Source organism: Bombyx mandarina, chromosome 05, assembly GCF_030267445.1.
Source record: "Bombyx mandarina strain Sakado chromosome 05, ASM3026744v2".
Classification (NCBI taxonomy): Eukaryota; Metazoa; Arthropoda; class Insecta; order Lepidoptera; family Bombycidae; genus Bombyx; species Bombyx mandarina.
The window spans coordinates 10903839-10930228 of NC_143212.1; the positions used below are offsets into that span (position 1 = coordinate 10903839).

General features: G+C 36.1%; 2 protein-coding genes across 4 annotated transcripts; one reads left to right on the top strand and one right to left on the bottom strand.

Moving 5' to 3' along the window:
• The first annotated feature begins 1365 nt into the window (after positions 1-1365).
• LOC114250900 (Leucine-rich repeat activity-regulated protein at synapses) lies at positions 1366-17287 on the top strand. 2 transcript variants are annotated; one of them, XM_028184980.2, is made up of 5 exons: positions 1366-1675; positions 12973-13159; positions 13774-14332; positions 15162-15247; positions 15325-17287. In XM_028184980.2, exons 1-5 carry the CDS (start codon positions 1650-1652, stop codon positions 15538-15540), a joined length of 1074 nt encoding a protein of 357 aa, XP_028040781.2. In that variant the 5' UTR covers positions 1366-1649; the 3' UTR covers positions 15541-17287. The 2 variants fall into 2 exon arrangements, with proteins under 2 accessions (XP_028040781.2, XP_089583851.1); XM_089727725.1 differs by having other exon boundaries at positions 15312-15584.
• Positions 17288-17340: 53 nt separating this feature from the next.
• On the bottom strand, positions 17341-21971 carry Upf3 (UPF3 regulator of nonsense mediated mRNA decay). Of its 2 annotated transcripts, XM_089727724.1 has the most exons (7): positions 21735-21970; positions 21445-21658; positions 20750-20938; positions 20500-20648; positions 19600-19896; positions 17850-18569; positions 17347-17769 (listed from the first exon to the last, which is right to left on the bottom strand). In XM_089727724.1, the coding sequence occupies exons 1-7, from the start codon at positions 21840-21842 to the stop codon at positions 17650-17652; spliced, it is 1797 nt and encodes a 598-aa protein (XP_089583850.1). In that variant the 5' UTR covers positions 21843-21970; the 3' UTR covers positions 17347-17649. The 2 variants fall into 2 exon arrangements, with proteins under 2 accessions (XP_028040780.2, XP_089583850.1); XM_028184979.2 differs by lacking the exon at positions 19600-19896 and having other exon boundaries at positions 17341-17769; positions 21735-21971.
• Between the last annotated feature and the right edge of the window lie 4419 nt (positions 21972-26390).

The window sequence follows — 26390 nt, forward strand, 5'->3', positions numbered from 1 at the left end:
TCGTTGAATATCAGACTTTTACTTTTTTATACTACTTTTTATAAGTAGATACTTAGTTAGTTTGTAAGTTACTTTTTTATATTTCATTTTTATTTTGTATTCAACACTACTTCATGATATTACTACAAACCAAACCTATAACAATAAGTACTAGCTTAAATAACATTAAATTACCAGTGGACTGGTAATCCGTTGTTACGTAAAATCAAGAACCACAAAACACAGAGTCGCATCTATTTATTACACTAAATATATTCGATGTTGCTTGTTATCTTTTATTATTAGTATTGTATTCATCCAGGCTCTAAACTAACTATATTTATACCAAGTTCGGCGACAAAAACGTCAATTTTTTTTTATGAAGAAGTCGTGTTTGTGAAAAATTTCTTACTATACAATGAGACGTCGATGTAATTATATTGCAGTATACAGAGGCTTGGCTCTGCTCCTAGAATCATTGAGGTCAATGAGTGACGGTGACCACTTAACATCAGGTGGGACCTACAATCGTCTGTCTAAAATGAAAATAAAGAGACCTAAACAACTGTACACTTTTAAGACTCGTTTATTGATGAACATGCAATAGTGTTTGACTAAGGGCAAACCGTCATACCGTCAACCGGCATACCGTCCCCTTCTGACTGAGCCATTAAGTTCAACCACTAGCTGTAGCCAAGCAGCAAGGTCTCAGAGCCAGACACAAACGATCCGTTCCAAAAAAAAAAACGACTTTAACTTTTGTTCAGGCACTGATAGTATGTCAATAAAAGATCATAAGAAACGGACTATGGACAGGCACAATGCTTTTAGATATTATGGATGAACCTCCTCAGTAAGGGGATCATATCAAACTATTCTTAGAGAACCTACACTACCTGATAAACCACTTCTATTACTAAATACTACTGAGTGTTAGAATATATTATTCTCATTTAGAGTCAAGCTGGATCTTAAGTCGGTCAGTTATGTTAATAAAATCGCACACAATATTAAACGTGGTTCTCAGAACATACGCCTTATACCCAATTGAAACCACTTAAGAACAGTGTCTGACGATGTCCGTGCAGAATGTGCAGCTACGTTCTTCTATTGTTCGATTATTATTGTATCATTATCATTTCTACATTAATAATTGTCTTCGGTAGTTAAAACTATGTACATTTCTTATCCGCCGAGTTCGTTTTCTTTACAATGACTGAGTAACTATTATCATTTCGATGGGTACTTGACGTTTACACAAAGACAGTCTTTAAACGACAAACACAGGAACTATTACTGAATAAACATAATCAAACGACCAATCGCAGCATTTAGATAATGCGATGTATGTATTAGGTTCGTATCTGGTCTAAATGATTGACTGACGACGGTATTGTCTCAATGGTGCTACGGTGCGTTGATACGGGGTGCGCTAACGCAGGGCAGCCGCTGATAATAGATTAAAACGTCCAGTATCATTTGATCCTTTGTCGTAGGAGGATCTCTCGCGATAGTACGTTTTTAATTTAATCAACTCGCCGTCTTCCGCCGTTAATAAATTCAACCAGTGTCTATATTTCATACAATGGAAAACAAGATATTCAACGATTTATTTGTGTATTATCAAGTGATGTAAAGATTCTAAAACGGATAATTTTGCAGTGATTAGAATGAGGATCATGTACAAGATGTACAGGTAATGACATTTTAAGCTTTTATTATAGCCCTACGCAGTAAGCTTAAATTAATTGTACTCTAGTTTTTTATCCTTCAAAATTCTAATTTATAGCTTTTATTGCAATCATTTGTAAACAAGTCTACCGCCTGACTATCGGAATTTACTTTTCGATTTGTATTTAATTACTAACACTTAAGACAATGAAATAATGGAAATCTTTATCAAGATAACATATCCACTCCACTTAAGGCCTGATAAAAATGTTCAAAAATTCAAAATTTAGCATAAAGTTGTAATTTAAAACTATCACACATACCTAATACGCTGATACGTAACACAGAAGAATCAATAATTTTAACATTTACAAAAATGCGACAACTGTTTGAATTGTACATACAGCAGTAATTACCAATTTGATATCATTAAACAGTCTCAGTCTATCTACAAAACCATTATCGTAATCATGTAGCCAGCGAAATGGGAAATAAACGATGATATATTATTAGTCAATTATCAAATTAACGTTAATGTAGTTAGTTAGCACGAAGAATTTCCTGACAATATTCGCCTGGAACTTCATTCAATTTTCCTACGGAGGCGCGTGAATCATAGATATCGAGTTTTTTGAAATGTCTTTATCAGTTAAAACTGCGGAATTCATTAATTTTCGTAGAATCAACTAGTAACAGGATTTTTTTTATCTAAATATAAATTGTGCATATCCATGAATACATTTGCAAAGACATTGAACTCAGATAACAAGAGAATTGTAGATGATTGTCGCAAATCGAATATTACACTGTGATGTTGCAGTGAATCAATTCTTCTCTCGATTAACATTGACTGGGGCGTGGGCACTGGGCAGGCACATCATAAAGATCAATCAGACAATTGGGGTCGCCACGCACTATGCGCAGGAGTGTCCCTAGCCACTGTTCATACCTACTTACAAATACTAATAGTGGATGGATAGGATGTCGTGGAATCAATCATACAAAACGTGCATCCTAGAAATATTATTAGTATCAAATTTTATATGTAACAGATTTAAATAAAAATCGTGTTTCTTAAAAGTTATTTTTTTGCCTTTGTAGGCAGACGAGCATACGGCCCACCTGATGGTGAGTGATTACATTCGCCCATGGACGTCAGCAACGCCAGGGACAGAGCTAAGCCTCTGTTTACCGTAACACAACAAATTGTATTTGTTTCAGTTTTAGCGGGTCGTAGCTATAATTTATTTAGAACTAGCTACTTTTACGGTGTCATCCCGAGCTTATTATTTTCATTTAATAATTTCTGACAATACGTACACGAAATAATTCTATCAGTTCAGCGTATTTTTAGTTTAGAATAAGGATTATAGTCGGATTTTTAATTAGACGAAGCCAGCTGACAGTAGCTAATGTCACTTTGTGAAATAATGTTGCTATATTTAAAGTAATAGTGATGCGTTCAGTTCTCGTTCAATCACATAAATGAACAATGAGTGTGAAGAGTTACTCATTAATTTCAAACTATAAAAGAATATTATTTATATTTTACAATAAAATTGTATTAAAGTGATCCAATATAATAATATGTTACTAGTAGTATGTAACTACAATCAGTTTTTTTTATTTTCATTACCTATGTACCTATAATTGTTATATTTTATACATCTATAGTTTCAACTATATGATGCATTGGAAATAGGACAGTCTTACAAGCTTCCTCGCAATGTTTTTCTTAATGTTTAAAACACTCGGTATTCAGTACAGGTAGATACCATAGGAACATAATGTTTCGTCGAAAACTCGTTGGTATGTACAAAGCACGGCTAAAATTCGAACCCCGTGCCCGATATCGGCAGTTCGGCACACTAACTATTCACTAGACAATCGAGGCAATTTCATTAATTCAGGAGTTTTTTCAATCGTTCACTTTGTCACAACACTATTTTTATTTCATCAAAAACTGACAACACAGTAAACGTCAGTTTACTTCGTCTAATAAAAAATCCGACTATAGTTCTTAGTTTTTATTGTCTTGCCACCAAGCCTTATTCTCTGTCTTTAGTTCCCAGAAGCTCAAATTGAATCTTCAATTAGAAGTGATTAATTTGACCTTCGACCAATTGAAGTTGCAATTACTGAGAAGAAAAATAAGGCACTAATATTCGTATGTCTAAACCAATATGATTGAATTAAAATGTTAAAAACACATTATCAATAAAATAATATAATATTATATATATTCCTATAATTCTTATAAATTCTGATTGTTTAATATATAATCCAGATCATATATAAATCTGACGCAGACAGGCCGTAAACGTACCTACTAGGAAAAAGACAGCTAGCATCAAACACACGAAAACATTAATAGACCATTCTTCACAATTCATGTAGAATACTCAAAGCGGTTGCGGTTATCAGTATTGTGAAAACATTAACTACTTATCAAGATTACACGTACATTGATGAAAGACCAAACAAATAGTATCTAGATTATCTAGGGCACGATTCATTTGACAAAAATAAGGTCAGGTTTGCATCGTTTACCTATCAGTTTTGTTATTGGTAATTAAAACAGGAATTAACAATACAACATTAGTGCGTCATCTAGAGTTGCTTCTCTTAAAATTTATCAGTAGTTTTCCTTCTTCGAATGAAAAGACTAGCTAATATACAAAATGATCTCCTAATTGAGGTCTGATTCATACCAACAGTTATATTTTCTATTAGTACCTATTAGGATTCATCTCATACAAAAGTTTCACGGGGCTCAAAATCAAAATTATATTGAGTTGTCTATACATAACGTACAAGTCTTTTATTTATTGTGAACATTATTATAATTGACAGAAAATATATCACATAATAATATGTTTTAATTATACGAGTATGTATATATAGTCATATAATGTTGTTTATCGAGATATGTTTTAGTATATAATTTTTTCAGTAATAGTAAGAATTGATTGAGTCAAACAAACTCAAACATATATATGATTTTTTTGTATTTTAAGGCGTTCATACTGCCCAACATACGATGTGCAAAGACTCATAGTTATCAGTAATGAGGTTGTTATTTATTAGTAGTTTCACTTTTCGGACTCTAATTGTGAATGGTCCTGTCAGTGAAAAAGGTCACTATTTTTTTTTCCTACCTATGGTGATAGCCTTGAGAGGCTATTTCAGCTTCACCCTAACATGTAGGTGAGCACACGGGGCTCAGACCTGACGGCGTTGCTAACACGAACCCTAGCAGGAGCCGGGCTTCGCAGAATCTAACACCGGATCGGAAACGCGACCCACTCAGTTGGCTTAAGAAGCGATGAAGAAGTAGAAGTACGATGTTTTAAGCGATTTTACTACTGTCTCACGATATTTGAAGCCTCTAGAGCGAGGGCGGTTTGAATTAGCATATTATTTTCGAGTCAAATTATTTTCGACATCGAGAATGATTCCTTTGAAGACTTTATGATTTCTTTTACTTGGTATACTGTGTCAATTTATGATTATGATTGTGAAAAGGTAAATATATTTTTACTGGTGGTAGGACCTCTTGTGAGCCCGCGCGGGTAGGTACCACCGCCCTGCCTATTTCTGCCGTGAAGCAGTAATGCGTTTCGGTTTGAAGGGTGGGGCAGCCGTTGTAACTATACTGAGATCTTAGAACTTATATCTCAAGGTGGGTGGCGCATTTACGTCGTAGATGTCCATGGTCTCCAGTAACCACTTAACATCAGGTGGGCTGTGAGCTCGTCCACTCATCTAAGCCATAAAAAAAAAATACTGTTACACGAAGTGCAACAAAACGGAAACACAATTATTATGTTTTGCAGTGACATCGTGATAGCATGATTGCAATTTACGCCCAGTGTTACACTACACGTGATCTGGGTAGAACAGATTCGTTTGTTAGCCTATATCGCTTGTCATACCACGAGAACACCTATTATCTTGCGACACCATTATACCTTTACTCCGCGCCCTCTAATTTGTTGTTATTCCGCATCTATTATTTTCATTATTTACGCTGACGTAACGTTAAGAATAACCAAGCTATTTTAGATTTTCACCGCGAGACCGGCGCAAAATTATAGGTTCTCCGTTCGGCTATACAATGCAAATAGTATTTTCAGAGAACTATTTCCGCAGAGCGTTTGTCATCCGCATACCGTCATCATTATCATACCGAGGATCCACTTTTATTTTCTGAAACTAAGCCAGTAAGCACTGTTGCTTTCGTTTTGTTTAGTATATATCTATGATAAGCTTCACAAAGATTTGTAAGAACGTACTTTACGACAAGCCAATAATATTTTATTCTCATTATCCGTTTGTGGTTACTTAGTTAGTAAACAAGCACTAGCTACATTTAAAAACTCTTTTATTAACTTGGTATGTTTGTGTGCAATGGAATCTTTGAACATCATTTTCCCCAACCTAAATAGGTACGTCCGATAAACATGAAAATTTGCACTCGCATCAAGGATTGACATCGATGATTTATATCTTCACTCTAATACTGGAGGGACCAGTACCAACAAGATAAAAAAAAATTGTTGTTTTTTTTTAATTTATTTATTAGGCACACAATACACATAATATGCTAAAAAGATACACAAAAAATAACAAGTAAAAATAGAAAAATCTGGCTTGCAACATAAGCCATGTGCCCACGACTAATCAAAAAAAATGTGCTGTTTGTACACAATTTTATAAATAATGCAATAAACAATAAACAATTACACTACTTAATCTACTATTAACAAGGAGGATTTTTTTTTTTTTTTTTCAGGAGGAAATCGCCGGACTTCCGCCCTTCCCTGGGGATGGAGGGTGGGGTATGTCGGAGTCGAACCGACTAAAACCTCCTGTCTCTCAACAACCAACGTCCAAACCTCGCATGAGACAAAACTCATGAAAAGGCAAAGGGGGGAAAGTGAAGCGTTTAGTGCGGAGCACATCTCTCCCATCACCCTCCCCCTCGGGACGCCGGACTGGTGGTCGTCGGCGCCACGACCACCAGCCCTCTCGGTCGGCAGGCTATCCGAAGCCCGCCTAGATGGCGCCGGTTAGAATGGTCTATCCTACGGAATACCCCGCTGGGTCAGAACCAGCGTGGGTTGAGGATAGCCGGCCTTCCATCACCCGGATGCTCATGCGTAAAACGCGTGCAGAGCAGCTTGCACGACGTCTTCTTAGGTCCCCCTCGCCGGTCCCCAGACCGACATATGAGGGGGACCCGAAACACTTAGAGGGCCAGGGCTTGGGCGAGATCCGCCTCCCTGGCCCCCGCTCGACGGCGGCGGGCCTGTGCGTCTCTCACGCGCCCCGCCGCCTCCTTCTGCGAGATGGTGCACTCGCAGAAGTCGAGCATCGCCTTCCACGACTCGTCGTCACCGAGCATCGATGCCACAACACTCGGCAACGACAAGTCGTTTCCTATTTTTGCGACGAGGACACGGCGCCACCCCTCCCATGCGGGGCAGGCGAAGAGCGTGTGCTCCACCGTGTCCAAGTCGCAACCACAATGGTGGCACTCTGCCGTCGGCTCGGCTCCGATCCGGTGCAGGAACTCACCGAAGCAACCATGCCCAGTGAGCACCTGCGTGAGCCGGAAAGTGAGGCATCCTCTGTCACGATTCACCCAATTCACAAGAACCGGGCGAATCGCCTCGACGGTCCTACGACCAGCCGAAGGATCGGCCAGCCGTCTGGACCATGACTCCAGCACGGACCGCCGAGATTGGGCCTTCCACGCTCTGACCACACTGGTAACAAGGAGGATGCATACATACTTCAGTGGGAGGATGCCCTTAACATTTATATAAAAGTCACTAAACTACAAATAAAAATATCCTATTCAGTTGACGACTTTTCCAATTCGTTTTACTCGTAGGTGCAAGATATTCGCGTAATTAATTGGATTAAGATTATTTTTTTATTACCTGATGGTGAGTGGTTACCGTCGCCAGGGGCAGAGCCAAGCCGCTGCCTACCGTTAAATATATTTTGTTTTTGTAAATTAATAATGCAATTTTTTTTAATTATATTATATTAATTTTATTTTAGTATTCAGGGTTTTTGAAGTTTTTAAATTACATTGTAAAGTTTGTTATTGATACAGTAGAATTTTATGTTTAGACATGCACAAGTTATTAAGGTAGATAGATATAGGTAACATTATATGTTAATAGAAAGTCAACACCTCATCATTTCAAAAGCATTATGCGGACACGAACCCGAGTAACTTATGTGCGATTGTAACAACAAAATGTACTTAATGCATTTTTTGCTTACGACAATGAAGTATTGTCAAAGCAGCCATTAGAAAACTGTCTTCTATGAACATTTTCATGAGAGCATCGATAAAAAAATATGCTGATAGACGCATTACATGTTACACGTAGTGAACATGAATACCTACTACGTAGAAAACGTGTTCAATCTCGAATAAGCGAAAGATAAGTGTACCAAGGGGACCAAGATAGGTGTATACTTTAAATTATTTTAATGTTACGGTACTTATGAATCTTTTTTTTCCTTCCTATGTTGATAGCCATGAGAGGCTATTTCAGCTTCTCCTTGACGTGTAGGTGAGCTCACGGGGCTCAAACCGGAGTGTTGCTAACACTGGCCCTAGCAAAAGCAGTGCTTCGCAGAATCTACCACCGGATCGGAAATGCGACCCACTGAGAAGATCCGACGAGAAACTCAGTGGGATGTGTCTATGGTTTAATTTACTCGTCGATCCCTTCATTGCAAGCGGCGGGTTCGGCGAGGACGGTGACTGGTGCTGAACCTAAAAGCACCGTTAATTGATCGGGAGGATCCCTAATGACGTGTTTAGGGCGACGTCGACTGTTTACCATTCAGTCCACAGGATCGCCTGTGACTTCGTACTCATATACCTATCAACCTGCCGCTTTGGTGGTTCAGGTGATGGTGGTTATGGACTGATTACCAACCAACGGGCTCTTAACATTGGCACCCTTAAAAATCCTTCGAAAAAATTTTGTCGCAATATACAGGGTGGCCCATAAGTCCTTTGAAAAGTAAAATTTGAATAAAACGAACAGGGCGCGCGTGAGCGGTGCAGGGGAAGCGGGGGGAGTAACTTCGGTTTCTGGGAATTTAGTCGCGATGGAGCGTTTTACCGGAGCGGACCGTGCGTTTTGTGTGCGCGAGTTTTATAAAAACGACAATTCGGCAACCGTTGCGCGGCGTAAATTTCGAGAACACAAAGGTTTACACAACTTTGACGACACTCCAACTCTTCAAACGATTAAGAACTGGGTTGCTAAGTTCGAGGAGACCGGTTCGACGTTAGATAAACCGCGGTTGGGTCGCCCAAGGACGTCACGTACGGAACAAAACATAGACACAGTGACACAGTCTATTCGCGAAAATCCGACACAGTCAACTCGTAAGCGCGCCAGAGCATTAAACGTATCCAGGACATCGTTACAACGGATTTTGAAGAAAGATTTACATATGCACCCTTACAAAATTCAGTTGGTTCAAGAATTAAAGGAAACTGACGGTATTCAAAGACAAAATTATGCGAATGAAATGTTGAATCGGTTTACTTCCTTCAATAACATAATGTTCTCTGACGAGGCTCATTTCCATCTTAACGGGCATGTTAGTAAACAAAATTGCCGCTATTGGAGCCCCATCAATCCAAAACTTAAGCATCAGAAGCCCTTACATAGTCCGAAAGTGACTGTTTGGGCCGCTATGTCAGCCCATGGTATCCTAGGGCCTTACTTCTTTGAGGATGGCAGAGGGCGCGCAGTTACTGTTACGTCGGAGCGATATGTGGCTATGATCGAAGAGTTTTTCATACCAGAATTGCAAAACTTTTCAGGCTTTAATGCCAGGACGTGGTTTCAACAGGATGGGGCCACTTCTCACACCTCTAACACTGCTATGCCCGTTATCCGTCAACTTTTTCCTGGCAAAGTTATCTCTAAGAGAGGAGACATTTCCTGGCCTCCACGTAGTCCAGATCTGACCCCGATGGATTTTTTTTTGTGGGGCTACCTTAAGGCTAAAGTATACGACACAAACCCGCGGTCAATTGAGGCCCTAAAAGAAAACATCCGCAGAGAAATGACAAGCATTTCAGCAGTGACGTGCCGCGCAGTCATCGACAATTTTAGACGTCGTTTGCAAGAGTGCCGTGATCGCAACGGATTACATTTAGGAGATGTTATTTTCAAAAAATAATTCCCGTTTTTTAAGCTTTTTATGTAAATAAAAATTTAATTCATAATGTAATTAGTTTTATTTTAATAAATTTTTTTTCATATCAAAGGACTTATGGGCCATGCATACATGCAACTCATAAATTCAACATCAATCATCAAAAACATAACATACCTACCTAATTCTCATCACATCCGATATTTCTGTTTATTTTTTTAAAAAAGATTTTAGGACCTGTAACTAAGCCATTTACGTCATGTCTTATTTTAATTTATATTCTCATTTTTATGAAAAGTGATATGGAGTGAAATGAAATGAAATGAAGTTGATTGATTTGAGACATTAATCACTTGGAAAGAAATTATATGAAATGAGATGAGACGATATGGGATGAAATATAAAACTTCGAGATAAATAAAGAAAAACTAAATATTCATTAATTTTGTTCGCTATCAGCGTTTTCCGTCTACCTCCGTCGCGTCGCTACGTATCGTTTTCGTAACGTGAAAACTGTCATACACGACGGCTATGTACACACGACGCAATTTGTAAATTGATATCGAGCTCCAGATTTTATGTAGAATAGATAAATATTTGGAGACGTCGAATAATAGAGACTAGGACGTTGTATGAGTGTAATTTTGTTGCATCATTGGTATGTTTTTATTGAATAGATAAATGGGTCAATGATCTCACGGCCCACCTTGTGTTTAGTTACCGGAGCATACAGAATACTACCTCCCATCTTGAGACTTTAGGTCAAAGTCTTAATGGTATTGATATTGGCTGCTCCAGTCTTCAAACAGGAACTCATAATTACTTCAAGGCAGATGTAGGGAGGATCGTAGTACCTACGGACACCGCTTCCGGGTTTTCGGGTTTGATTCTGACAAAGCTGGGTTTTTTTGACTAAACGATGTTCTAAAACTTGCATAGTAGTTTATGATCACGTATTTAGTAAGTATTTATTACAAAAAATAGTACTTGCATGCGGGATTTGAACTTACGTACCACAGTTCATTTGGTTGCTCGGAGTTTTTCTACCGAAATCGAATCAGGAATGAGGAGATTCGAAGAAGAACCAAGGTTACTGACGTAATCCGAAGGATTCCAAGATTGAAGTGCCAGTGGACAGAACACATTGCTCGTAGAACAAATGGCCGCTGAGGCTGAAAAGTTCTTGAGTGGCAACCGCGCACCAGAAATCGCAGCGAGGATAATTAATACCGACACGGTAGTTATGGTCAGTACCAAGATTCTGCTTATTTCTGCCGAGATATGCGTTTCGGTTTAAAGGGACGAGACAGCCATTACACCAGTCTCACGTTGTCACGACCAACAATGCCCAACGCAGAGTGCAAGATCACGCATTTTCGAAACATACAAATTTAATCTTCGGTAAAATTAAAATTCTGCGATTTATAATAATATTCAATTTTAATTTTACAGCTTTGATTTTTATTACACGATGTTATTCCTTGACTGTGGAAATCAATCGCGAACATTTGTTAAGTACATATTTCATTATAAAAAATGGTACCGGCATACGAGATTCGAACACCGGTGCATCGCTAGATAAGAATGGACCGGGCTTCTTATCCTTTAGGCCGCGACGACTTCTTTTGCATCCACTATGTCATTTGCCGATGTAAAAGGGAATCGAAAGGCTCATCGGTTTTCCAATTTTTTATAAACCCAGGTTTTCTCAAAGTAATACTTCCGGCCCCAGGATAACCAGACCAGGCATGAACGAAAAAGATATTTCGTAAGCTTTGTAAGTTTACGAAGAAGTTCTAGATGCATGTACAAAATATTTATACCAAAGGTTAGGATGCGATAACCTCGAATAAGGAGAAAATGTAAATGTTTGTATGACTAAGAATAACCTCTTGACCTGAAGGGAACAAACGCAATGACTATATTCTTTAAACTTGTACATACATTATCTACTTACAACAAACAGTGAGTCAAAAAGAGAAATAAATAATAATTAGACACTTTCGAGTAATTAATTAGTAATGGTTGATGAATAAAACTCAAAAAATAATAATGATAAATAAATCGTGAAATGACTAAATTTCCTTGAAATTCAAAATTAAAGTTTGAACTAATGCAAGTTAGTGACTTAGCTTGCCTTATCAATGCCCAATTTATAAGCGACGAAAGACACTGCATTGAGCTTGGCCAGGAATCAGCAGTAAGCAGTGGCTGTCCCTGGATATGTAAAACCCCTGGCCATCGGTAGATTCTTCTTAGGACCGTCCCTTTTGGTTAGATAAAAAAACCATACACGATTTTTACTAATGACAGTACGAAAGTACAAAATACTAGCGGTAAATTATTTTCAGTCTGCTCTATTATACCGACATTCTGTCGAAACAATCGTACGATATGGTATTAAGGGATGGCAGGATATGATAGCTGAATAGCAGAATGAATTTACTGGTGGTAGGACCTCTTGTGAGTCCGTGGTGGTACCCCACCACCCTGCCTATTTCTGCCGTGAAGCAGTAATGCGTTTCGGTTTTAAGGGTGGAGCAGCCGTTGTAGCTATCCTGAGACCTTAGAACTTATATCTCAAAGTGGGTGGCGCATTTACGTTGTAGATGTCTATGGGCTCCAGTAACCACTTAACACCAGGTAGCTATGCGCTCGTCCACCCATCTAAGCAATAAAAAAAAACTTAAATGCAATAAATGAAGTTTTTAAGTTGCTCAAGTTGCTGTAGATAGGCAGACACTCACGACCAGGAGGCGTCTACGGACTCCACATAGATGGGCGATGAGTTGGCTTGTCCAGCTTCGAAACAGCATTTAAGTGTTTTTGTTTTTGTTATTGTAATTGTTGTTGTTGTGTTGTTGTTATTGACTGAACCCCTAGCATTACTAATGTCCACTAGTGACAGTGACCTTCATAGTTAGAAGTGCCGTTACCTCATCTGGCTTTGAATGCAAAAAGTAAAACGATGTAAAAATATTAAAGTTCAATTTAAATTCGTTAATCAGATAACGAACTACAATAGCTAAGCCCGTCTTTGGTGATTTATCGTTAGTTTATCATAAACAGTTTGTTCTGTCAGTCTAATCTAAATGTGTTTACTTTTCATTTCAGAATAAACGAGATATTATTTATGTTGGCACTGTATTGTGCAACAACATGTAGCAAAGGAATGACTGAAATCGAAGCTCTGGGAGCAAAACCAAATCACTGCACCTATGAATATGCCTACGACATGTACGGAGCTCACTGCGCCGATCTCAGACTCTCAAAGATACCGAGCCTTAGAAGTGGCATTGAGGTGAACATTTTACTTTTATTGTTTAGGCCGTATCATAAAATTATGGCTAATGCATTTAAGCCAACTTATATGGAAAACTTTGTGACTAATAAAGTAAAATTTTCATGCCCACAAATAAACATAATTAGGTCGTTTTCTTCTGGTCGAAGTCATCGAATACGACGAAGGGTTCGACGTGCAACTTAGGCCACCTACAGTTACTATACAACCTACTGAATTTTTCCCCAAAAAATTTCAGTGCATCGCGATTCCAATCCGGTAGTAAATTCAGCAAAGTATTGCCATTGCTCGGAGTAGCACTTTTTTTGTTGCCCTTGTATGCAGACGAGCATACGGCCCACCTGATGGTGAGTGGTTACCGTCGCCCATGGACTTCAACAATGCCAGGGGCAAAGCCAAGCCGCTGCCTACCGAAAAGTTGTTACCGAAGTGCTGCGTACCGAAGTGTTGGGAAGTTCTCTCATTTTGAGTCCCATGAGCTCGCCTACCAAACCGATAAAGCTCTAATAGGAAGCCAGAGATAGCCCTTCGAGGCTAACAGCGGTTGGGTAGGGAAAAAAATATTGGTCTCCATAACAAAACCAACACCTAATCCTTAACTATTATAATTCCAGATCTTGGACTTCAGCGACAACAAGCTGCAAGAATTAACAGGAGATACGTTGTCAAGCTATACTAGTATAAAATTCTTGTATTTAGCAGATAATCAAATCTATCTCATAGAAGATGATGCGCTCAGTAGTCTAACCGACTTACAGACGTTGGATCTCTCAAATAACGTAATTTTGGAATTACCAAAAAAGATTTTTCAGTTGCCTTCTCTAAGAAAACTGTATCTAAAAGGAAATCCATTGATTCATATGAGTTTGAATGATCTGGTTTCATTCCAGCCAGTGAAAGCGCCTTTAGAATTGCTAGATCTGTCAAATTGTAGGATTAAAGTACTTCCGAAATGGGGAATTCTTTCTCAGCTAATATTCTACAACATTTCACACAATCCTTTGATTTCTATAGATCCCCATCACTTTTCTAGCATGTGTAATCTAGGAAAAGTCGATATAACAGATTCTATAGACAATATTAAAATTTGTGATCTTAAGCCCACGATAATGTGGTTTCAAAATAAATCTGTTTACTTTGAGCTCGCAGATTATTCTAGGTTAAATTCTGGAGGTAAGACACATATTTCACGTATTTAAATTGCTATTAATATCACTTGTGGATGAAAAACAATATTATTTTATCCATCTTAACGGTGTCTTTGGTTTTATTTCCATAGCGAAACAATTCTGAAGGGATCGATTTTATTCTAGTCCAATTTAATAAATTTGACCTCATGTCTTTTTGATTAGCTTGAATTCCCACGAAAGCAAAGGCTCACATATTTCTAAGCGGTTACCGAAACCCGTAAATGCTGTCGATCAAATGCCACCATTACGGACTGCAAGTCGCTACGGCCTAAAGTTTAAGACAACCGGTGTACACGTATCAAGCGATGCGGACTATACTGATGTTCAAATCCCGTAGAAAGGCTCAAATATTTCGAATGAAATACGTACTTAGCACATGTTCTGAAATAACTTCCGTGATGACGGATATCTTATGGTAAATTATATCGCGAAGTAGTCATGTTTTTCGGTTTGAAGAGTTGAGACAGTACATTAATAACCCTTTTATCTCATGCCTCAAGCTGGCTGGCATTCGTATTGTAATGAGTATACATTCCGGTAACCACTTGACACCCGACGAGCTTGTTTACACAAACAGTCGAATGGGAAGTGGTGGGAGCTTCAAAATGTCTCAATATGGCTAGCGCCATTGTAATTGGGGTTTCTATGGACTGCGATAACAGCTTAAAGCCAACTGAGCAGATGAGCTGGTCTACAAATGTATATTAATGAAAAAAGTGGTTGTTCAAAAATTAATTTTATGATTTATCTAAAAATTATCTAAGTGTTGTAGAGCAGATAATAAATACCTAATTGTTTTTTCTTGTTTTTAGAATACGAATCGTGTCCTGTCTTAAACGGCACTGATATGAATATCAACAACGCAACATTCAATCGATGTAAAGCGGAACTACTACAGGTAATATTACTATAAATTGAAAATGGGAATACTTTGATTTGTTATGATATTTAAAAAAAATAAGATTTGTGTTCCAGGTACAAAACATTAAAGCGGCACGGAAAACATGGCTTACTATCAGTGGCAGTCTTTTCGGATTCCTAGTCGGCTTCATATTGTTACTCTACATAATGCATCGACACAATGTGGCGCAAACCAAGAAGCCGTCACCGGAAAAGCTTAAAGAGACAAAAAAACCCTCGGGCGATGCGGACAAACGTGCCACAGTTGTGCTGTTAGATAACATGTCATAGTGTCAAATAATACTTGATAAATACTGCTTTACGCAAATTTAAACTATCTCGATCCAATTTTTTTTAACATTTTATCATAAGACTTACATTATTTTATACGGTTTCTAAAGTGAAAGCAGTGGAATAAAACAGCTTCAGCTTTGGAAAAATCACACAAGTTTGATGAAAAACGGGGTTTATTTAAACGGTTAACTGCCCTACAAATTGAAATAGGGTTGTCGTCATTATTGTGTTTTAATATAATTTATTTTTCTGTGAATTTAAAAACATTAAGTATTTATGTCTAAAATCTTGCAATATAATTTAGGTTGCAGAGTAAAACTAACATAATATGATTTGAGTATCAAAATTGATATGCATATATTGTACTAGATTATTATTGTAATGTTTTTTTTTATATAAATAGATAGAGGCTGCTAAAGGCTGACTAAAATTTAATACATATTAATAAGTACTATATCCCTAACATATTGTGAGTCTTGTTAATCAACAAAAACTAATTGGGTAGGTACATTTTATATATTATTTCTCCCAAAGGCTTTGCAAAAAAATTAATTTATTTTAATTGACATTAAGCATAGTACGTAACAAGGATCTATTAGTTAAGCTTTTAATTTGATATTAAAATAGTTGAAGTAGAAATTACCAAAGATATAGGGTATTGTATTTTTGCGCTAATTATTCGGTTTGTGATCTCCACATATTATCGCATTATCTTAATCAGCATAATCTTTTTATCTTACCAATCTTAAACTTCGAAATCAATAATAATAAATGTTGCGTTGTGCGTTTTTTAGAGAATTCGCATCTCTTACGAAATGGAGAGAACAAAATATGTTTAATTGTATAAAATAATGAGCCGGACGCCATACTTACTGTTTACTACCAGTACACTTTTAATTTGGATGACTATTCTGTTTCGATTAGATTTTTCTTCGATGTTTTCCATTTCCGTTGTACCAGAATCCAACATGCTGTAGTACGATCGTTTTTGGGGAAATTTAATTTCTACCATTTGTTTTTTTTATTGCCACATTATAGGCAAACGATACCTATTCGTAAGTGATCACCGTCGCTGACAGTCGTGTCAATTGCGAAATTATCTAAAGTGACCCTGAGCAAAACACATTTCGAACTGCTACCTAGAATAAAACAGCCGAGCAGGGTAGCGCGGCTTAGTAAAGGTTTTCATGTTTAAGTTTCATTCCACCTTTTTCAGTCGTATTGGTGTATTGGGTTGATAACTACCCACATCTAGTAGATTTTACATCCTCTTATTTGGGTTTCCTGTTTTTAGGTCGGATTTATACGCGTATATATTATTTACCGCTGCATGCCTCTCATGTCGTGTAATCAGAGTAATTTACATTACTTTTTTATTTATTACGACAGCAAATTCGCAAAGCTACGACGGTGCTACAAAAAATTATATATTCATTTAACTTTGTAATTTTATGACATACTACATTATTAACAGTTCTGTTATCTAGTTAAGTTTTTTTTTATATGCACAACTGCTTTTGTAACGCAGAATTTTATTTTACTGATGAAAAGTTATTTAGGAATTTTATAATATTTTCTTATGAAAATTAATCCTGTTTCTTTGTAAGGTTGCCATGAAAGAGAGAGTATTAAAACTATTGTAGTGATTAATATTTTTCTACCATGTAATAATATAAGTAAATTATTATATTTAAAAAAAAAGTTATATTTAACTGTGATAGTTAATAAATTGGTTTTAAATTTCTATTACTTTTTTTTTTATAGTGGAATAAGTTCTACAATGAAAAAACAGTGCACTCCCAATTAAAATATTATATTTTATTGAAATAAACAAACTGAACTAAATCGGTCATAATCTATAAACAAGAGGGCAAAAACAAGGAAAGGTATATTTCGATTTTTATGTTGAAGATTTCCGACTCATTTATAATGCATATAAACTAAACAAATCAATTAGGGCAGGCTTCAATGAACACGACAGCAGCTGTTCCTTCGTTTGGCATATTCATGTCCTCCCTTAGTGACTCCGCGTGGACATGCATCAAGTGCCAGTTTCAGGTCATATCCGTTTAAAGTCGTCCAATAACTGGGAAAAGTACCGTATCTTCAAGTGTCTTTCTTTTCACTGTCGCTCACTTTCGTCGGGAGCGTTTCCTTTTCTTTCGCGAGACGCTGTTTACTAAACTTCCCCATGCCGGGCTGGTAAATCACGAGACTGGGACGATCCTGTTTCAAAACGATATCAATGAAGTTATTATTGAAAACAAACCTGATACATACTTACCTTTACCGCTATAGTGACTAACCTTATTTCTTATTCTGCGTTCAGCGCGACGTTCGCCGTCACATTTTTCTTTCTCTTCCGATCCTTCACGTTCCGAAGATTTTGGTCTTTCTTCGAAGGTTGTTTTCTTTGAATCAGATTCATCATTGCTTGTGGCTTTATTTGAGTCAAGGCTATTTCTGCGTACATTACTCTTAGTCTCAACTTTGTCTGAATCTTTTGAGTTTCGTGTCGTTTCTTCTTTTGCTTCAAGCTTTGTTTTTTTATCCATTCCATCAATAATCTTGGATAAGTCATCAGTTTTCACTTGAGGCAGTTGAGTGAATGGTTTAATATCATTACTGAGTGCAGTACTTTTGGGACATAGAGATATAAGCTTCGAAAGAGCATATTCTTTCTCAGATTTTGTAATTAAAACATTTTGTTTGATTCTCTCTTTCCTTGTGTCGCTGTATTTTTTACTCTTTTGCTCACGTGGAGATTCTTGTATCTTATTTTTTTCGCGTTTATCCTTTTTCTGCCCGTCAAGATCATCTCCTACTTCGTCCTCTTTTTCAGTCCTATCGTTTTCAGATTTCTTCTTTTTATCAATTTTCAAATTAGGTTTACGTTCTTTGTATGATTTAGATTCGAATACCATCCCGTCGTCCAGTTTTGTTTGATCTTCTTTAGAATCTTTCTTCTCTTTCTCAGATTCTCTGGTTTTAATTTTTCTTACTTCTGTATCCTCATTATCTTCTTCCTAAAATGAAGTAATACCATAGATTACTTTATATTACAGAATTGAAGTGCTAATTAAAACGTCTAACGTCAAAAAAGTCTATGTGAAAATTACATTTCAACAGTATACACAATTTTTTTTTTTTTATATGTTCATATTTTATTTTAAATATATTCTGCAAAACTCAACAAAATATCTCCTCATATAAATAATATATAACTTGTCATTTAAGACTTAGTGACAAAGTCTCGATTTGAAAGACTATTGTTCTTCAGGTCTGCCTAACTCTGGCTAATCACTCATAAACACCATAGCATTGTTCTATGTCAATAGACGGAACACTAAGAAGTTCGCACGACATAATTAAAAAATATATAAAATCTTTGTCAAAGCTGAGTGCCGAAATTGCACTTCTTAGATGCACCCAGTTTTGAATATTTCAAAAACTATATATTCTTACACCATAAAGGTTTTTTTCACACAATAGTGGTGGATGGGTAAGCACTGGATGCCGTGAGTCCGCACGGGTAGATACCACCACCCTGTCTATTTCTGCCGCAGTAATGTGTTTCAATTTGAAGGGTGAGGCAGCCCTTGAACCGTTAAATACTGAGACTTTAGAACTCATATCTCAAGATAGCTGGCGACATTTACGTTGTAGATGTCTATGGTCTCCAGTAACCACTTAGTGTCAGGTGAGCCGTGAGCTCGTTCACCCACTTAAGCAATAAAAAAAACACCTAAATGAACACTGTATACAGAAACAGTACCAGTCTACTTTACAGTTTGCTTAAATATTGACAAACACACTTCTGGACAATCTTTTATATTATTTTATTAATTATTATTTAATAATTTTAATTTAATAATAACGAATAACAATTTTACAACCACATTAATAATAAGGTTTTTAATTTTTTTTAATGTGTGAGGTTGAATTCCATATACTTTTACTCAAGCTAAATAAATTATGCTTCAAAGACTACATACTTCTCCTACTTCACATGGAAATCAATAATCTACAGCTATTTAAAAAAGATTCTATTTGAACCTTTAAAAACGGATCACCGCTACTTTTACATGCACCATCTTCTAAGTAATTCTCGTTTAAGGAATTGGACACTAAAGTGAACGTATTGTGAGTTTTAGAGCATAGTGCTGGGAAATGAACATCCCAATCTGAATTGATATTAATAAATTCGTCTGAGCTGTGGGAACTTTTTGATTCAACTTCAAATTCTGATTTAGTTTTGGGATAATTTTTGTGTTGTCCACACCACTGTATGTTTCTTTTTTTTTCAAAGTTATTGCAGTCACTTTTGTATGTCGCATCTTCTTCGCCATGTTTCTATATCAAACAGTACATTAATGATGAAATGTATTTACTGGAACTATTCATGAATTGAACTATTGATAATTTGCACAATAATGCAGGAATATATTTAGAGTTATAACAGTAATATCACTTGAGGTTCCTAATTTGAGCACCTTCAAGAAAACATAAGTCCCAGTAGTTATTAAGATATACACTCTGGCCTTCTTTAGACACTGTCTCTATGATCACATCTCTATGGTCCATCCGCACAAACAGTGTTCTTACCTATTTCACTATCCAAGTTAAATAATGTTAATAAGTCATGCTATAAGAGACTACTGTACCAAGACACTTGAGACACAAATGTTTATCATTCATGGACATTCAAGCAGACAAGCTTACGACTTATATTTTGAAACCTCATTCTAAGGAAATTTAATAGCATTACACACTTAATAGGGAACACTTAATTAGTTTTTTCTAAAGCTAGCTGGTACACAGGACTGGAATATACAGTGATTAAATCTGATTATTGTTTTTTTTTAATGTTATTACATTTCTTCAAATTCCTCTATATGTATGAAAATTGTCCCACTAGTTTGACAGTTAATAGAATTCAGGCAATGTAAGGTTTACCTTGATAGGACCTTCCTTTGTTTTTCGTTCAATTCTCATTTTTCTCTTGTCATTATCGCGCCTACGACGTTCATCTCTACCTCTCTTGTCTAGTTTACGTGCGGCTAGATATTCCAGCAAAGGTGTTGATTGTGTTTTTTTTTCACTAACTAAAAAAGATCAAAGATTAAGTTTCTATTTGTGAACGTTACGCAAAGATAAAAATAGATTTGCATATTTTTTTATTATGAGAAATAACTGATCAAATTACCATCATTTATTGGGTAAGAATATTCTAGTTTAGGTTGGCTCTCAACCTCAGGATCTTTGTTCAGACTCTCGATAAACTCTTGATAAATTGGGTCACTCTCAAGTGTTCCACATTTAGGATCTTTCTTCTTTTTTTTCTTTGAAATTCTTTGGAAGGGTGCATATTCAACTATGCCTACATATTCTCCACCTGTAATCAAAATTTTCTTTAATTCATTGAGAGGTAAATCAGTAATAAGTACTGTCAAATAAATATATATATTTCTTGCTGTGCTGTTTCCTATTTGGAGTAAAATCAGAAAAGATAAAGCTTTCATACAAAATTTAATAAAGATGGAGGATAACAAATATAACATTAAAATAAATTGCTATACAAATAGAGGTGGTATGATAATATTTTCATTAATTATATTTCTATACAAAAATTATTACATAATATTCATTATAATAAAGAAAATTTTGAGATAAATTGAGTACATCATTTTATTACATTTGGAATTACCCATTTTCTATACGCTCTTAATTTTTTTCTGTTATGCTTTTTTTACAATCAATTCCAACGCTTATGGTATGCTATAATTTTCAAACTTAGAACGCATTTTTTTGTATTTCCGTATAATATGTCAAATAATATGTGACTTTTACCATGAAAATAACTATTATGGTATATTTTTACATAATTAACTCAATACACACCTTTTTCATCTAAGAAAACATAACCGTCAAATTTATCTCGGAACAGAAAAATATCTTCCACGTTAACGAAATTGATATACGCTCTAGAAAATAGGTTATTGCCCAAAGTCGGGTCCGGTTTGGCAAAATAAAAATAGTCATGCTCTGGAATAGGCGATACTTGCTCCAAAAACGTTTCCTCAGTCATCGTGGGCGGTAAACGTCGAAGAATTATCTGAAAAAAGTACACAAACCGTTACGAAATGTTTCTATTACAAACACGGGCTACAAGTTACAGGGTAAATAATCACTTTTGTCAACGGACGATGTATCTTAGATTTCTTGTCCTTGCTCTTGTTGATGAATGTCTTGGAACCCGAATCTGACTGTGAGTCTTTACCATCTTGATCCTCAGTCATATTTCTTATTGAATTTTCGTTAGCTCAACAATATATTACTCAACATAATTTTATAATCATACGTCGTGTATAGCTTTTTTGACATTTTGGTCGAAGCACAGGCTAGTACAAGAAATAAACGGTTCGAAGACACAGACTAGTTAAAATTATACCTTTTCTATGGAATTATAAAGTCAAGTAAAAATCTCAATACTTTCAAAAGGTTGCAGGGAATGGATACTCCTTAAAATTGCAAGACCATGACATAAAGACTCTTCTCTGCAGAGAATGCGCAAATCTGTATCTTCCACGGCCAAATTAAATTTAATTCACTTAGCACCATGGATTTCTGAAGTACCATGCGATTTGAAAAAGAGCATTTGAGTCGTCTATTATCAAAGGCGGCAATCTGTACATTTGGACAAATTTTTTTTATTGATATGTCAATACAGATTTATTTGAATATAATCGTCTCCTTCAAAGAATACGGTTCAAAACCTGCATTAAATAAAGGTTAATAGTTAACCTGTTATTTATCTAAGATGTCGTTCCGAAGAGTTTTGTGACTGCCAATGGAATACAAAGTCAATAATTCGTTTTTCTGATTTGATTCAAATGGTGCGGCGCACCTTCCTTGGGGTGCGCTGCGGTAGTATGTTACGGACTTTAGAGTCAGCAAAACAATTAAAATAGATTGTAATAGTCTAAGAAAAACACGTACTCAAAATACGATAACATTTAGCATGCTAGAAATGGGCTGATGGCTTTGAACTACGCCATATCTTTATGTTTTGCGACAAACGACAACTTTATAAAATCAGTGTAGCAACTTTTAAAAATCATCATATCGTTTACTTGGCAAATTCGAAGGACGAACTTGTCTTAGATTTCACCCATCTAAATCATATCATATTTGCACATAACAATATACCTACTTACTTCCCATTAAAGTATAAATTCTACAAATAAATAATACTCAACAATATTTAAAATAAAATGAGCCAAAAACGTTTATCGATAAAACCTGATAACATTGAAATCTTTTGTACAGCACTAAAGCCGCCATGTTTTGTGGCCAGATGACGTCACAGCGGCACGAAATTTTGGTTGACGTTTCATTTCCATAGGTTTCCTACTTCATTGGTTGATTTAGCCGTTGGCACTGTTGGCAGTTTCAAACAGTGCTTCCCATAGATTATACACTTAAGTGCTTCCCGCGAATTAGTCGGTCGTACAGCTATTATTTGTTTTGAAAAATTTTGTTCTTCGGCTGAGAAATATGCAACAGTAAGTATTAATTAAATTTATTTACTAATAGGGGTATGTCCTTTACATTTTAAGTTAAAAACCACTGTCGAAGCTACGACCAAGTCATTTTTCGAAGTCGTAAGTGGATTTTGTTTTGTGATATCTGTTTGAAAAATTATGAAATTTATTAAAATTATTGTGCAATCAGATCATTATATAGTGAACTTCAATCTAATAAGTACAAAATACGTGTATTTTAGTAGCAAATGTAAAAAATTCAACCGTTAAGATACGAAAAAACCGTTAGGTCCGCTAAGCGGACTTACCACAGGCGGGTCAAATGACAAAATGGCCGGCGGAAAAAATATTGTGGACATGACTTTTGAATTTCATATGTAATTATTTAATGATTTTTTATTTTATTTTAGATATTTGATTTTTTTTTTTTAAATTTGATATTAGGATACCAGATTCTTCACATAGGCCAATCATCTTGTTTTTTTAATTTTTTTCTTAGCGATTAGATTTTTTAAATGTTTCTTTGTAACTTATGGTAATTTTGATTAGATTGATTGATTTTGGTTGATTTTAGCACTTCTAATGTTCAACATTTTTTAACCATGCGTGTGTTTATTTTGCGTGCTCAGTTGGTTTATGTTGGCTTTATTTTGCACAAAATAGTACTAGTAAGAACTGTGAAGCAAGTGGGCGTGGGCTTGTAAGAGGTGGTGGTAGAGCCCGTTCACGTGGCGGTGTGGCAGCCCGTGGCGGTGTGGCAGCCCGTGGCGGTGTGGCAGCCCGTGGCGGTGTGGCAACCCGTGGCGGTGTGGCAACCCATGGCGGTGTGGCAACCCGTGGCGGTGGTGGCAACCCGTGGCGGTGTGGCAGCCCGTGGCGGTGCAAGGACACGTGGCGGCCAAATTCGTCGTGTCCCGGACAGGCCTTCGGTTTCTGAGCCGTAATAACTTTTTTAAACTAAAACTCAATTTTTATTTTATTATAATATATTGTAATTATATATATATATAATCTGAATCTCTGAAACGGCTCCAACGATTTTCATAAAATTTAGTATACAGGGGGTTTCGGGGGCGATATATCGATCTGGCTACAATTTATTTTCAGAAAATGTTGTTTTATTCTGGTTTTCAATAATCATCCGGCATTCCCGACATCTATTGGCGAATAATAATACAATTTTTCTTAATTGAGGGCAACTAACCGCTTTAAAGAAACAACAAGATGGCGTTATTAAAAAAAAAAACCGAACAAAGCTCGGTCATCGTCTAGTAGTTTTAATGAGAGAAGACGATATGTGCAGTCGGTATTACGGATACTTTTGTCTGCAACACAACAGCAGATATTTTGCAATTTCGTTTGTCAAATTTGCGACACCTTTCTTATCTGATAGGCAAACTATCTGCAAGTGTAAAATTTGTGAAATTAAATTGATACAAACTGCAGATGTAAAAGGTAATAGATCTTCAGGCACCGTGTTGAAAATGGGTGTACCTCAGGGTTCCATTTTGGGTCCTTTTTTATTTCTAATATATATAAACGATTTAACTAGTTTAATGGAGTCCCGACACGAGGCCGTATTATTCGCAGATGATACATCTTTATTATTTAAAATTAAACGACAATTGCAAGTCTATGAGAAGTGAATGATGCGGTTTCGTAAGTGGTTCATTGGTTCCGTATCAATAATCTATTATTGAATAGTAAGAAAACTAAATGTATTAAATTTACTTTAAACTTTATTAAATCATCTTTTAATGCGAGACAAGTAGATAGTAATGTAATTATTTCTGAGGAATCATTGGAGCTTGTTGAGTCAACTGTATTTCTTGGTACAACAGTGGACTCCAAACTACAGTGGGGGCCTCATATTCATAAATTAGCGAGTAAGCTCAGCTCTGCAGCATTCACGGCTCGTTTAGTTTTAGTTACTTCCACGGCGTCATGTCCTATGGCATTCTGCTATGGGGCAACATGGCCGCTGTAGAACTGATATTTATTCTGCAGAAAAGAGCTATACGTGCTATTTATAACATGCACTCAAGGGAATCTCTGAGAGAAAAATTTAATGAAATTAAAGTTCTCACTATGCCATCCCAGTACATTTTTGAAAATTTGATGTATGTTCGTAAACATATTCAGGAGTTTCCAAAAAAGTCTCACATACATAATAAAAATGCTAGGAACAAACACAAGCTTGATGTGCCGATGAGTAGGTTACATAAGATACGAAATTCATTCGGGTGTTTGTCTGTGCGCCTGTACAAAAAAATCCCACAAGATATTCAGAACCTACATATACATAGGTTTAAGAAACCTATTAAAGAATCTCTGTGCAATAAAACTTACTATATAAAGTGAATGATTATCTAGAAGATTGCACAAAGTGGGAATGAGTTGCTCGCTCCGGGCATTTCAATATTGCAAAATTGTTACTTTATAATACTCATTGTAAAAATGAATATATTAAAAAAACTAATATTAGAAAGAAAAAAAAACTAATATTTAAAAAAAAGACATGCCCGCTGAGTTTCTTGCCAGTTCTTCTCAGGACGGAGGCTAGTTTTTGTGAATTGGCGGTAGTTCTTTTTGACGTTCAACAAGTATGTACTTTCATTTATGTTGAATTTTTTTTTAGTTTGATTTAATTTAATATTTATCTGAAAGGATTAAATTTTCAGATCTGTGATAGTGATCTTAACATTTTAAGTATTGATGTAACATTTCATGATACATTTGTCTGGTGTTACTCTGAACTGGAATATGTCTATGCCAAAATCTGCACCATAATGGTGAAAATGTTTGGTTTTTAGGCAAGTAAAATATCATGAGCTCTGTCTCAGTAACCTGACTACAAAATTGTATTTATAATACTCAATTTAAAAGTATATTTAAAACTGAAAAGGCAGTTAATATCAAAGCCGTATCAAGTACACGGAACATGCTCTGGAAATAAATTGTATATCAATACAACAGATTCCAGTAGAATGGGGAGGCAACTCAGTGGTGGTTAATGTGATGGTTAAAAGGAAATAACTAAATCATCTCTAACAATTCCTATAAGTATTGCTCATGGAACAATAGAATCTTAATTAAGCTAAGATTCTGACTTCTGACCCCAATTGTAATGCTATCCTGGGTCAATGAAAGAGTACTATAGTAATGTTTATTGTCATACCAGAACACTGTTGACCACTTTGAGTATTGAAAGCCAGTTGGAGCTGCTTGTTGGCACATAGAGTACTGCGTTATGATCATCGTGTGATGGCCAAGACCATAATTGTTTGCTTGTATTGCATAACA